Genomic DNA, 10597 nt, shown 5'->3' with positions numbered 1-10597 from the left:
GTACTGATTACAAATCTTCTCCTCAATATAATCTGCAGGTTTTTTTCTTCCCTCTTCCTCCCTTCAACTCTCCTCCTCTCTCTCTCTCTCCCCCCAATGATATAATTTCACATATGTTGGATAGCAAATTTTTTACTTGGAAAAATGTTAATTTAATTATATTATGTATCTAAAAGCTCAGATGTGGCCTTGAAGTATTTTGAAAATAACATTGGAGTACATTTTTTTTTAATTAATGATGGATACATTTCAATTCTGAGCTCTTAATTTTCTCCCTAAAACAAGGGCTGTTTTCATAATTAATCTTTCAAGTTTTCTAGTTAACACCATCAAATTATAGGTTTATATTCTACACGCTCATAAATGACTCACAATATTTCAAATATGCTGAGTTACACAGATTGCAACAAAGAAGTAGGTAAATGCACTTTAACAGAATTTGACCTAGTCTGGGAAATTTAACAATGGCACATCATAGCATATTGGTAGGAAATGTTACTGAGAATAAGGAACAGGGAGTCTCAGAATTCCCTTACAAGTTTGCTTTTTAGCCATAGGCAAGTCCCTTAGCCTCTCTGGGATTACTTCCTCATCTAGAAAATGTGATCTCTAAAATTCTGTCCAGCTCCAAAATTTTACAAATTTTATGAACTAAAATTATCACAGAAAAAAAAGAAATGATAAAAAAGTTGAAATATTCAATCCATAAAACTTATCTATTCAAATAAATATTAAGCTACAATTTACAAGTAATAAATCACATTTCTTTCTATAATTCTCCATTAAGGGGGATATCAAAGCCAGGTATACAGGCAGGACACTACATTGCACATTGTTGGATAAACATTGTTACTAGATTACGGGTAATGTTTAACCTTTGAAATACAAGAATAGAGTAGTTACTTCTAACCATTTGCCTAGTCCAATCACATGTATTAATTTCATTTTATTCAACGGAACTAGTCAAATGATAGGTGTTTTCTTAAAAATAAACAAGCAAAAGTATTTTCAATTCCTTGCCCTCAAGAAAGGCTATTAATAGGCAGGAGTGATGAACTAAAAGATAAAGGGTCACAAACAGATGCCTTCAGAGGCAGCAAAGCAAATGAATTAAATGTGTGAAGTAGCTTTATAGAACGCAACTGAGATTGGTAGGTCAGTGACAACAGAACAGTGAACGCCTTGCTTATACACACCCTGATTAGAAAGCGTGAGCATCTGGTTTTTCTTGCAGGAAAGATAAACATCTCTATCAATTAGCTTACTGGCATCGACAGTACTTCAAGTATCCAAGTATGTGGCTGAACTTAAAAAGAACACTTTAAAATCAAAAGTACCTTCACAATTTACATCAATAAGAATCCTTTAAAACTCTACTTTTACATTAATTCGACATTCAATAAAAATTGGGCACCAATTACTTGCTAAGGCATTATCAGTATTCTTTTAAGACAAGAAAGATACTGGTATACTGTTTGTATATAGCAGAAAAATTAATTTTTTTATTAGAGAAGAATAATTCTGTACTTTTAATTTTTTTTTTTTTTTTTTTTTTTTAAGAGAGTGAGCAAGTGGGAAGGGACAGAAGGAAAGAGAGAGTGAAAGAATCCCAAGAAGGCTTCACACTCAGCATGGAGCCCAATGCAGGGCTCAGTCCCACAGCTCTGGGATCATGACCTGAGCCGAGATTTAGTCAGACACTTAACCGACTGAGCTACCCAGGTGCCCAATAATTCTGTACTTTAAAGAAAAAATACTTTTTAATCCAAAGATTATCCATCTACCTAATCCACAAATCCTTTATTTAGGAGAAAAGGCTTAATCAAGAAAATTGCAATAAATGACAGTAGGTTTAATATAGAATCATATCCACCACTCTGACTGATGCTTTCAGTTCTCTTTACACCTGTGAGAAAGTTGCTATGATGTTTATACTTCCCTAAGTAGTTTAGGGTTTTTTTGCTTTTGTTTTTGTTCTAGAGAGAGAGAGAGACTGTGTGTGTGCACAAGTGGGGGCAGAGAGAGAGAGAGAAAGAATCTTAAGCAGGCTTCATGCTCAGTGGGGAGCTCACTCGGGGCTCGATCCCATGACCCTGGGATCATGACCTGAGCTGAAATCAAGAGTCGGGCACTTAATCAACTGAATCACCCAGGCACCCCTTCCCTAAGGAGTTTTAGTTGTTCAGGGAACCAAAGTTATAAAGGAATTATTTATTAATTAGTGGAATAGTAAGTGTGATTAGCTAAATTCTCTGGCATTTTCTTTTTTTTTTTTTTTTTTTTTTAAATTTTTTTTTTTTTTTTTAACGTTTATTTATTTTTGAGACAGAGAGAGACAGAGCATGAATGGGGGAGGGTCAGAGAGAGGGAGACACAGAATCTGAAACAGGCTCCAGGCTCTGAGCGGTCAGCACAGAGCCCGACGCGGGGCTCGAACTCACGGAGTGTGAGATCGTGACCTGAGCTGAAGTCGGCCGCTTAACCGACTGAGCCACCCAGGCGCCCCTTCTCTGGCATTTTCAACATTTTTTTTTTTAAGATTTTATTTTTAGTAACTTCTACACCCAATGTGGGGCTCAAACACACAACCCGGAGATTAAGTCACATACTCTACTGACTGAGCTGGTGAGGTTCCATTTGCAACTAAAGCATGTGATGATTTCCAGCAATTCTATTCTTAGATATATACCCAAGAAAATTGAAAAGTTATGTACACAAAAACTTGTATAAAAATGTTCATAGCAGCATTAGTAACAGCCAAAAAATGGAAATAACCTAAATGCCCATCAGCTAATAAATGGATAAATAAAATGTGGTATCTCCATAGAACAGAACATTATTTAGCCATAAAAAAGGAATCATCAGAAGTACTGATACATGATGTAACATGGATGTACCTTGAATACGTCATGCTAAGTGAAAGAAGCTACGTGAAAAAAAGCCACATATTCTTTGATCCCATTTATACTAGATGTCCCGAATACACATCTCTAATCCATAGAGACAGAAAGTAGATTTGTGTTTGCCAGACACTGAAGAATAGGAAGTGAGTGCTAATGGATATGGAATTTCATTTTCAGGTGATGAAAAGTTCTGGACTCAGTGGTTATGTAACCACTTAACTATATACTTTTAAAAAGGTAAGCTTATGGCATGTCAATTATATTGCAGTAAGGCTGTAAAAAGCATGTGTTAATTACAACCTATTTATTGGCTTTCTAAAAGACTCTTAGTCTGCTAAAGAGTGATAGGATCCAGTATAACTTGTACATATATCAATCATCCTGAAAACTACTTTTGAACCAAAAACTTTGTTTCAAGACATCACTCTTACTCTAGTTAAAAGAAAAAGAAAACAATTTTTTAAACATAAATATATTTAAAAAATTAAAACACCTAAGAAATGCAATCTATGTATATGAAAAAGTAAAATATTTATATGCATAACAAGTAGTAGCAACATCATTCATAAGCAGCAGTTAGTGTTTATTTTCCCCATATTTTGGTTTAACACCATAGTGGTACTTTATTCTTTTTAGGGAAATTGCATAAGGTACATATAGCATATTATCAGTAAGTTATAGAAGACTGTATAATTGGAAAATTAATTCCAAGTAACAATATTTCCTCTAAAAACACATTTATTATTAAACAAATTATTTTAAACTAGTGGACAATAAAATGTGCCTATAATTTATTAAGTCCAAGATATATAGTCAACTTGCATAAAATTACATATGGCATTTTAAAAACAGCCTATTTCTAAAATATCAGTAATTCAGGCAATTGGGATTTCCACAGGAGATAAATTGCCATTAATTTCCTTTTTATGATGAAAATGTCTGCCTTAAGAACATTACAACTATGTTATTAAGAAATGCTACAGCATACTTTAAAAATCAAAATGGTGAAACATATGCATTAGTATATTCTTTTACGGGTACCAGCCCTATAGCAGCATTTCAGATGGAGATTTAAATCTAGTCAACCACATTTCCAAATGACTTGGGCTTTAATTTTCTAGAAATACATATCACATGTGTAGTTTAGTTAAGAATTTAAATTTCCATTATAAATGAGAACCTATCATACTGATAATGTAAAGATAAAAGAAATAAAGTACTTTAGGATAGGCTAGTACTTTATTAGAAATATATCCACTAACTCCACAAAAACAAATTTTACATGAAGCAAAATACTAAAAATTTCTGATTTGGGAGAAATGAAATAAAATACAGTGAATAGGTTTTCTCTTCATCTCTAACTGTAAAAATCCCTTTTGCCTATTTATTTGACCCGTCTCTATTCATGCAATTTAATGAATCCTCAAAATAATTTACACATCTTTATACAGAATTCACATCTACATCAGTAAACTGCCAGTCCTTTTATATTTTCAGTGCCTTATCAAAATATGGGTAACAAAGTTTTTCATTCTATGAGGCAGGAAGATGTTTCCTAAGTACTTCTTTGGATGATGAGGATATAGTATCTGGGAAGGACACCTCAAATTCTATTAGAAGGTCACCACGCTGGTCAGGATTTTTTGGAAATGGCAGCCCATATCCAATAATTCTTCTCCTCATTCCAGGTTTCACAATATCATTTATTGACATAGGTATGGTTCTTCCATCCATTGTTGGCACGTTAATTGAGCAGCCACACAATGCCTAAAATAGACCAAATAAAATGAACAAACTCCAAAACTTAAAAAACTCAACAAAAATATAACCAAGTATGAAGAATGAAACCACTAAGGTAAAACATTAACCTCTAAAAGAATATCAATAATTGTAAGACTTTTTCCCTGTTAACAAATCTCTTTAGGACATGCATGATCAGACATATTATAAAAGAAGGAAAGGAGAAGGGGAAGGAAGGAAAAGGAAAGAGAAGTAAAGGATGTCTTCCACTATGCCCTGAAATGACATGGAATGTTTGAGGCTGCCATTACAACATTCAAAATGCAGGGATGGAAATGGACAAGAAAAGAGGGAGAAATTTAGGAAAAGAATAGAATAAGAGTAAGTACCTACTTCTCTGGAAGGAAAAATATTAGGATAAGAAATACATTTATTGGTTTAGTCAACAAATGTTTACTGAGTGCATACTATATGCCACACATTCCTGCTCGATGCTGAGCTAAGGGACCATGAACAGGGACCCCCACCTCAGGGAATGCACAAGGAACTCAGAAGCAAACCAGTAATAACAATACAGTATATATAACATTGGCACAGAGGTGCAGAAGTCTTTTGTGAGACAAAGGGCACCCATCATACCCCCTTATCTTCTGACAGTACAGAATGAGCTAAGCTTTGGACCGTTAGCAAGTATTGAAGTAGAGCGAGGAACAACAGTGTTCCATAGACTAGAGCTCAGACAACGACATAGATGTATATAAGATAATAATAGAGCAAATTTAGGGAAATGTATATACATTTATGGGTAGAAACAGAGGGAGACAAAATCCCAAGCAGGCTCCACGCTGTTAGCTTAAACTCACAAACCATTAGATCATGACCTAAGCTGAAATGATGTCAGACACTTAACAGACTGAGACACCCAGGCACCCCTAAAATGACCTTTCATTTTAAGCTAAAAAGTTTGGACTTTATGGTAGATGCTATGTGGAATTATTTAAGAATTTTAAGCAGGGAAGTGCATATATGGCCATATATGCAGGATTATAATGCAATTTGAAAAACAGTATCTAAAAACAGAACAAATAAGAACTTATAAAGCAGTACCTTTAACAATTATTTTAAATTAGTATCTTTTATATAAGTATTACTCCAAATTAACAATTTTGGGGAAAACCTTATACATGGACTAAGGTGATAAAATTCCAATGTGTATCTCATAAACCATATCTATAAAAACTGAGTAGAGTTAACCCAATATTAGGTTTCATAGTACGTAACCCAGTTAGCACTTAAAGTTGGCATTTAAATTGCTAGTACAGGTAACTAAACTTAGAAAATATAATCCTACCCATGAGAGAGGCATTATAGGCGTGCCTGGGTGGCTGTCGGTTGAGCATCTGACTTTGGCTCAGGGCATGATCTCATGGTTTGTGGGTTTGAGCCCTGCATTGGGCTCTCTGCTGTCAGCACAGAGCCCACTTCAGATCTTCTGTTCCCCTCTCTCTCTGCCCCTCCCCCACTCACACGCACGCGCGCGAGCCCTCTCTCTCTCTCCCTCCCTCTCTCAAATAAACAAACATTAAAAAAAAAAAAAGAGGTATTATAGTACTACCTCTGGGGGTTCTTATGAGAATTTAAATAACATACTAAACATTTAATAAATATTAGCTATTGTTTAGATAAATTCCCTAAGATCAGATGCATAATTCTGTCTGGTTTCAGAATCCCTGGTGCTACTAACTTACCTCTCGTAAAGTAATTTTAGCAGTGTAAATTATATTTGATCCATCCCTTTTGAATTTTGGGTGATCTTTATCTTTAATGATAAAAACAATGTCTGCTGGAATACTAGTTGGCGTTTCATCTCCTTCCCTTGGAAAAGTAATTTTGGTGCCTTCTTTCCACCCTTTCTTAATCTCGATGGTGAGAATTTTGTCCTCAGATCTATAACTCCTTCCATCAGGATTTAACCTTTTTCGAGAAATCTTCATCCGTTTGGTACAACCACTATATATTTCTTCAAGTGATACTCTAAGTTCATGAATAACTGGAGGATCTTGTTTAATGCGGGATGGTCCCACAGAATTCCTGTCTCTCGGATATCCATTCATGCTGAATCCAAAGGCAGTAAAAGGATCTCCATCTACTTCCATTTCATCAGAATCTCTACCACCAGGCATCCGTCTTCCAAAGAAAATTTCAAAGGGATTGGAACCTCCAAAGAATGCTGCAAATGTGGCATGAGGGTCACCGTGAAAGGTGTACCGGAAGGTACCTCCTTGTCCATCAGTACCTCCTGCTCCTCCTTTCAACCCTAAATGAACAAATAAACGTGATTAGAAAAAAGCTTGCAACTCTCGAAAGTTAAACTTTCAAAGTTGTATCCCTAATAAGATTTTGGCCACCTTAGGTTATAATTTATTAAGATTGGCCAGAAATGCCATTGTAACTAAATACAGAACAGTTACCTAACTTTTGATCATTCCATCCTAAGTTAAATGTTTAGCTTTCAAATTCTTCCTCCACATCCCCATCTTTAGTGATAATTTATTCCTGAATCTTTGTTCTATACATAAATAAGAAAATAAAGTCAGGAACCTCAGAGAGGTTATTAAACCACTGGTTTGATAACCTGACGTATGTAAGTTTTCAAAAGACGACAATTGAAAGGTCTTTGGTAATAGATGCAAAATGCATAACTTAAATCTTTAAGTATCATTATAGAGCATAATCAATAATATAAAATACCATATTCATACTAACTAGCTTCATTTTAGATCATCTTTTACTTTAAGAATTAAAATAGAACTCTTTCTGTGGCAGAAAGGGGAAAAAATTTTATTAGGACACATTATGAAAAATGTTTCTTTAAACTGTTACCCTACTCTAGCTAACAAAATTGTTTAGGCATATTGTGTGATAGCATTAATTTCAACACTATGTAGAAAGAAGACTAACATCAAGAGTCTTGGATTGGTTATTTCTCTCTGTTGTGCACAACTTGCTTCAGACTCTGAGATAGTGAACTTTTGTCCCTGTTCTTTAAGATTCAACTAAGTAATATGTAGTTCACAAACAATTATACTTTTGAGGCTGCATTTTCTGCTATATACTAAAGACAGTTTCTGTTAAAGACCCATCAAACATTAGTATAGTGGTCTTTTAAAGGATCAATACTGACAAGGATTTATATCATTATAGTAGTAGCAAAGTTTCTGAATGAGCCTTACGGGCATTCCTGACCAAGGAAACAAGGAGGAATAGAATCTAAAAATTTTAAACTGTGATAAATTCAAGAGATTAAGAGATTCCAATATCTTCAAACAGTGAGTAATTTGAGGGCATGAAATACATTCTATTCATTTTTGCATTGCTCACATATACAGGGCTGAAAACGATGGCGCTCATGTTTATTGACTAGAGAATAAACTAATTCTTAAAGTGTGTTTAAACTTTGAAAGGGATCTTGAATGTCGGGATAGAGAAGAGGCAAAAGCTATATGAAGTATAATCACACATACACATACATGAGAGATTTAATAATAAAAAATTATACTGGAATCACTAAGCATGCTTTCAAAGAGATTTAGTTTTGCATGTTTTATTCTATTTGGCTTCTTCCATTAAAAAGTTTACATATAGTATGGAAGTATTGAATCACTGTATTGTACACCCAAATCTAATATAACAGTGTATGTTAACTGGAATCAAAATTAAAATTTCAAAACAAACATATATATATATATATATATATATATATATATATATATATATATATATATATATTCTTTTTCATCCAACAGTCTCAACTGATGTTTAAATTTTTACCTTCATCCATGAATAAAAATCTGGAGAGACTAAGAAAAATTTAATAATCTGAAAAACTGTTAAAATATGTATTGAATGATACATCCAAATAGCAGTTAGGATGTTCCTTGCAGAAAGAGAATGACAAGTATAAGCAGGACAAGGAGTTTTAACATGCAGCTCACACAAAACTTCTTTTTATAATTTTTAGTGGTACAGTTTTAACTCCAAATGTTAAAAAAAGATAGTGACAGAGTTTTATAAATGACAAGTTATGTATATAGCTCAAGGTCATGACCAATGTGACTGAACCAATGCTTAAATTACTTCAATCATTTCATCTTTTATCCCACAAATATAATAGAGTATAATAGTTTAAGAACGAGTTGAGTACATTAGCTTGCCCAATCTAACTCTCTACAAGACAAAATCTAAATACTTTGGACTCATAATAAATTCATGAAAAGAAAGAACAACATTTTAAGTTATTACACTATGGGTTTGGCTTTTCCTTAAAACCTCATCTCTTCTCTGCCAAAAATGGTAACTCAGTCAGGATTACAGAGGCCCTGAGAAGATTCACACAGTCTGAAGTGACATTTATCAAAGCTGACAATGGAGCTTTGAGGTTTTCCTTGACACTAAACAGTCAAGTACATACATCGCTCAGATTAAGTACAAGGCTACTACAATGACTGAGAAAATCATACCAATATTCATAACAATATAACATGAATTATTATGTAAGTATCACTTGATTGCCTAGCACCTGAATTATAACAGGCATGTTATCAACTATACAGTCAACTCTTTATTACATACATTTTGAGTGCTCATGGAAAATTTTAATATTCAACTGGATTCCCTCTGTTCTCCAAAATATTTTCTAGACACCATCATCACTTTTCATGATAAGGAATATACTCTGGAATCAACATTTGCCCATGCTGTGTAGCAAGACTGCTATTATTTAAAAACAAACCAACCAATTTGCAATCCAAAAACAAATATGTGTTTGGTATACTCTCCATAACAATAATTTCCACTAGTTAGTTGAAAGTTTGTCAAAAGAAGCAGCACTGGAGAAGAATTAGGATTTCAAAGAAAAAAATTACAGGACTTTAACAACTCTTACTTTAAGGAGATTTGATATGTAAAAATCTAGATTCATAGCAAGCCTTACAAAGTTACTAGAATAATGAGATCCTTTAAGTAGTCTTGACTCAAAAATTCAACTTATTTTTAAACATACATAGCAAATAAAGAGATTCAGTTGATTACATAAAGAAGGAACAAGTGAGTATAAAGATTAATATACTAAACACAAGTTTGATCATTATAAATACTACCTTTCAGTAGTTAAAGAAAGTGACTCAATAAACTACATACCAAAAAAAGGCATAAAGGAAAAGAAATCTAGGATCTAGGGTTACAGATCTAGGATGCTGTAAGGAGGCATTACTGAAAGTCTTTTTTTTTTTTTTTTTTAAAGCATTTTAATACAAACTTCTGTTGAAATCCATTGAACCACAAACCTAAAACCTTCTAGGAGATACAGGTTCAAGATCCAATTTTAAATTTCTGTAGTTGTGGGTGTTTTTTGTTTTTAAAATGATTCAACTATGGAGAACATTTCTCTATTTTTAAAAATAGCTCTATTTATTACATACTATAAAATTAACCCATTGCAAATATATAAATCAGTGATTTTAGTAAAGTTGTAGAGTTGTGCAGCCATCATCACAATCCAGGTATAGATTATTTCCATCAACCTAACCAGTTCTCTCTTTCTATTTGTAGCTGATCCCTGCTCCCACTTCTAGCACTAGGCAACCCATTGATACACTTACTTTCTCTATAAATGTGCCTCTTCCATGCATTTCAATAAATGGAATCATAGCATATGTAGCCTCTGACATCTGACTTCTTTTATCTAGCATAGTTTTTGAGGTTCATCCATGTTATAACATGTTTCATTAAATCAATCTTTTTAATGCTAGGTAGTATACCAGTGTGTCTGTGTGTATGTACACATATACATATATATCATATTTTGTTTATCCATCCAGTTAATGATAGTACTTTTAAATTGTTCCCAGTTTGGGGCCATTACAACTAATGCTGCTATGAACATTCATGTACAT

General features: G+C 33.6%; 1 protein-coding gene across 2 annotated transcripts in view; it reads right to left on the bottom strand.

Annotated features, from left to right (window-relative positions):
- Nucleotides 1-3465: 3465 nt before the first annotated feature.
- The window catches only part of DNAJB4 (DnaJ heat shock protein family (Hsp40) member B4), a 49489-nt gene continuing 42357 nt past the window's right edge, over nucleotides 3466-10597 (bottom strand). For both annotated transcript variants that reach the window (XM_086717368.1, XM_025912777.2), the window contains exons 2-3: nucleotides 6392-6960; nucleotides 3466-4670 (exon numbers count right to left, since the gene is read on the bottom strand). In XM_086717368.1, the coding sequence (XP_086573494.1) occupies nucleotides 4437-4670; nucleotides 6392-6826 (669 nt within the window). In that variant the 5' untranslated portion in view covers nucleotides 6827-6960 and the 3' untranslated portion in view covers nucleotides 3466-4436. The remainder of the gene's footprint in view (nucleotides 4671-6391; nucleotides 6961-10597) is intronic.

This window comes from Puma concolor, chromosome C1 (assembly GCF_028749965.1).
Source record: "Puma concolor isolate L17-30 chromosome C1, mPumCon1.1.hap2, whole genome shotgun sequence".
Classification (NCBI taxonomy): Eukaryota; Metazoa; Chordata; class Mammalia; order Carnivora; family Felidae; genus Puma; species Puma concolor.
Note: the sequence above shows the minus strand (reverse complement) of the source record. Positions and strands in the feature narration are given on the sequence as shown.